We start from the raw sequence: 4,229 nt of genomic DNA, 5'->3' as shown, positions 1-4,229 counted from the left end.
CAGGATTGGGACCTCCAGCCTCATCCCCCTCCTCTGTCCCAAGGCTGAGCCCCTGGCCCCCAAAGCAATCCCTCAGTCCTGTCCCCCTCACCCACCAAGGGCTGACCCACCCCCCAGATCTTCCCCTATCCCCGCACAACCCTTGGCTAAAGGGCTGGCTCTGCCCCACTGGGCCCCAGCCAGGCAAACGAAACTCGGTGAAACTGTGGCTTTCCTAGTAAAATAAGAGTGATTTTGGGGTGAAAAGCTGCACGGCAGAGCTAGCTCTGAGGTTTTAACCTCCATGAAGCTCACTGAACCAACTAGAGAAGGCGCAAGCAAATCATGGCACCTTTATTAGCCAGAGCATCCTAGAACGGACTGAGGACGCACCCATGGCCCTGGGAGCCCCAGCAAACCCCAGACAGTGCCTGAGCTGAGATGGCTCACGCCAGGCTGCTGAGGAGCAAAGGTGCACACACCCACCATGGTCCTCACACACCCCCCCAGGTGCCTGTTTCTGGGAGCAGAGACCTGTCAGGCACTGGTGGTGTACCTGGCCAGTGCAGGGCTCTCCCTGCAGCAGTCCCAGGAGGGCCTCTCCTTCCCTTAGCACCTTCCCAGGATGCCATCCAGTGTGCTGGTCTGGGCAGTCCTTCAGGAAAGGGGGTTTAAGCTCCCCCAGGCCAAGCACTATCCAAAATCTCCTACCTCCAGCCACAGCTTGTATAGGGCAACAGGGAGCACCTTTATCCCCATCTGACTGTATACCTAGTAAAAGAAGAGACCCTCTGTTGTTATTTAAAAACCCCAACCACAATCAAACACAGAAATACTTCCTTGCAGCTATTTAAAGGTGTAAACCTGAGGAAAGCAGTTAATACCAGATCTTCTTGCACAAGGGGTTTAGATATTTGAACCAAGCTTAGAGATATTTCCATATGGACAAACTGTTTTCTGGATGCCTACTGTCCTAAATACTTGTACAATCATAGCCATTACAACACTGAGCATTACAAGCTGCTCCGATATCTATTCCCCTTGGTCTCACCCCCCCTAGACCTGTCTGTGCCAGCCCAGGTCTCTGCCTGCTTTTGGGGTCAGCAAGGCTGGCTGCAGTTTGCTGCTGCCATGCTACAGAAAGCAGCAATAGTAAGTTTTCCTCCTCTCCCCTTCAAAACCTCAGCTATGACCTCTTATTTCTTATTTTAAAGCTTTCCTTCCCTCTTACAGAGATGAAAGCTCAAAGGGGAAAAATAAAACCCAAGTCCTCAAGCTGCAGCTTTCCAGTGCAAATCTTTTAAGCCATTTCTGTCTGCTTTGGGTTTCCAATGTGCCTCCCAGGGATTCATTCTCAGTCTAAAATAAACTATGTTTCAGGATAAAGCTTGATCAATGTCAATTGAAGTATGTTTTACCAGCAACTGCTCCTCTCATGGCTGTGGTGCTTCAGACAGACTTGGATTAGGTTGGCACTGCAGCACTTGCATTCAGGTGCCCCAACATAAACACGTGCATGCCACGCACCAAAGGACCCGTTCCAATGCCAGAATGGCTGTTGGGTTTAGCACAGGCACGTTTCTGCCATGCCGCCTTCCTTATGTGCTGGCACAAAGCCTTGCTGCTCCTCTGGAGTCTGTAAGCGGGAGGATAAACTATCAACTGCTGGCTTAGAGTGTGGATTCCTGCAGCAGAGCTGACTCTGCTCTTCCTCCAGGGCAGAGAGAGAGGAGGACAACACAAACCTGCATCACAGCATTGAGCAGAGCCTTGGTTGAGAGCCTAGCAGCAAGGCAGTGGATCTGAGCTGCCTTTAGTGTCACAGGGAGAGCTGTGGAGAATAAATCCACTGAGGGTTACTAGCTCCAGGGACTCATGTGCAGACCATCCCTGTTCCACCACCCCTGCAGCCTGGGAGGGCTGGGAGCCTTACACATTACCTTTTCCTTTTGCTTTCAGTTACCCTTAGAGGCCAGATCCCCAGCCTGCTGCACTCCTGTCCTAACAACCCATCCACATCTCAGGCTGAGAATTTATTTTGTGGTTTCAGAATAGGGGATCCTGCTATCGATCTTTGTGAACACGGCTGTGAGTTGGGAGGTGCACTGGTATTTGGGAAGGAACTGGGTATTTTCACTCAGTTTTTTTAAAAGCCTCACTCTGCAGCGTGAAGGTAGACCTGGCCTCCGTAAGCTTACCACAGCTCAAGGGAGACCAAAGACACTACCAGTATCAATAAACTCAAACACCAGTGCCCTGCCGTGGGCATCTGAGGGCAGGGCACAGGGAGCTGGGGCAGCTCCCGAAGGATGAAAGCTCCCTGGGGCTGGGCTTCCCCATGAGCCTTGCAGCCTCCACAGCCGTGGCTGGGGATGCAGCACAGCCCCAGCTGAGAGCAGGAGTGACTTCCTGAGGGCGTGTGGCCAGTCTGGGACTGAGAAAGGAAGGCAGAGCTGTGCTGCTGCATCTCAGCACCTTCTTGTGCCCTGCAGGATGGCCAGCCTTCCCCTGCACTGTCTCTAATTACCTGCTTTTCCCCGTGAGATGAAGTCAGAAACTGGGCATCCTCACACCAAAGTGGTGCGCTCGCTTCCCTGTGTACCTCATCTGCATTGCTGAATGGGAGCCGTTTTGGTGGGGCTGCTCATGGGCTCCCCAAAAAAAGAAACTCCATGTCCTGTGGTGGCAATGTCACAGGACTGTGACTGTCCTCTGACCTCCCAGCACTGCCCGCAGGCTGAGATCTGAGTGTCCATTCAAATAACTAAGAAGCTGTAGAGTGGGTTAGTTGTAGGAGAAATTGATGCATTAAATATCGCTCTCTCTGCAGGAATAAAGCAAGGCAGCAGATAAAGGATCCTTGGAGAGCTGATTGCATTGCCCAGTCCTGAGACTTCCATCTGTGAAGGCTCTGAAGGAACAAAATAGGCAATTTTACAGGCAGGAAAAGAAGAAAGATTTGTTCTTGCGGCAGTGAATTACTCTGATCCTCCACCCCTGGGGATAATTAGATTCTCCCAAAAACCTGAGCTATCCTCTAGTGTGTTCGGTGCAAGGATTTAGCTGTGTACTGGACAACGTAGACATATTTGCCACCCAAAAGGATCCCCACATTCCTAAAAAAACACATTCCCAAAAAACCACCCCCACAGTCCCTGGGGTCAGATGAGCCCTCTCCCAGTGACTGCTGAAGGGGTGAGCCATAAGGAAAGCCACCCAGACACCTCATTTTAGGTGTCCAGCTCCCTTGGGGGTGTTCAGCCCAGCCCCTTCCTAGGCTGTCACCTAATGACATTTTGCCCCAATCAATTTAGCCCCCCAAGTAAACAGACGCCAGCCTGAAGCCCTCTATCCGTAGAGGGGGGGCACACGGGTTTCTGCGGCCACCGTCGGAGGTGGTGTTATCAGGGGGGCGGGCTTCTCTCTCCAGGGCCGGGCGGGAGCCCCCCCGCGCTCCCTCCGCTCCGCCGGTGGCAAGGAGAGCGCCGAGCCCCGCCAAGCGGCCGCGGGCTCCCAGCCGACTCGGAGAAGGCGAAGAGCTCCTGTGCATCCCCCCCGCACTCCCAGGGGTCCCCGAGCACCTCTCCCGCCCCGCACCCCGGCCGTCTCTTCTTGCTCTCCGGTGGAACCCCCTGCACGTCCCGCACATCCCTTGTACGCTCTCCCTATATCCCTTTTTCCGTGCACCCCAATAACCTTTCACAGCACTCCCTTCTCCGTACATCCCTCTGAGGTCTTCGCTGCGCTCTCTGTGCGCCCCCTTTCCCAAACATCCCCGGTAAGCTCCCCACTGATCTCCCCTTTCCCGTGCACCCCCGCCGTTCCTCCCCAGCGCATCCTCTACGCACGCTCCCCCCGTCCATCCCCGCTGTGCGCTTCCTGCACACCCGGTCATGAACGGCTCGGCGGTGGGCTCTGAGGGAGGCTGGCAGCCCGAATCGGTCATCATCCCGCTGGTGTACCTCATCATCTTCCTCCTGGGCACGGTGGGCAACTGCCTGGTCCTGGCCGTGCTGCTGCGCAACGGGCAGGTGAAGAACACCACCAACCTCTTCATCCTCAACCTTGGGGTGGCTGACCTCTGCTTCATCTTCTTCTGCGTCCCCTTCCAAGCCACCATCTACACCCTGGAGGGCTGGGTGTTTGGACCCTTCATGTGCAAGGCCGTTCACTTCTTCATCTACCTCACCATGTACGCCAGCAGCTTCACCCTGGCCACCGTCTCCCTCGACAGGTAGGAAAGGGAATAG

The 4,229-nt window shown here is 54.5% G+C and overlaps 1 protein-coding gene across 1 annotated transcript in view; it reads left to right on the top strand.

Moving 5' to 3' along the window:
* Positions 1–3,872: 3,872 nt before the first annotated feature.
* LOC104546833 (galanin receptor type 2-like) overlaps positions 3,873–4,229 on the top strand; it is a 2,371-nt gene continuing 2,014 nt past the window's right edge. The window contains 1 exon segment of the mRNA XM_010192331.1: positions 3,873–4,213. Within this exon segment, the coding sequence (XP_010190633.1) occupies positions 3,873–4,213 (341 nt within the window).

The sequence above is a fragment of the Mesitornis unicolor genome, unplaced genomic scaffold (assembly GCF_000695765.1).
Source record: "Mesitornis unicolor isolate BGI_N332 unplaced genomic scaffold, ASM69576v1 scaffold49160, whole genome shotgun sequence".
Taxonomy (NCBI): Eukaryota; Metazoa; Chordata; class Aves; order Mesitornithiformes; family Mesitornithidae; genus Mesitornis; species Mesitornis unicolor.
This window is presented reverse-complemented; position numbering and strand designations above follow the sequence as displayed.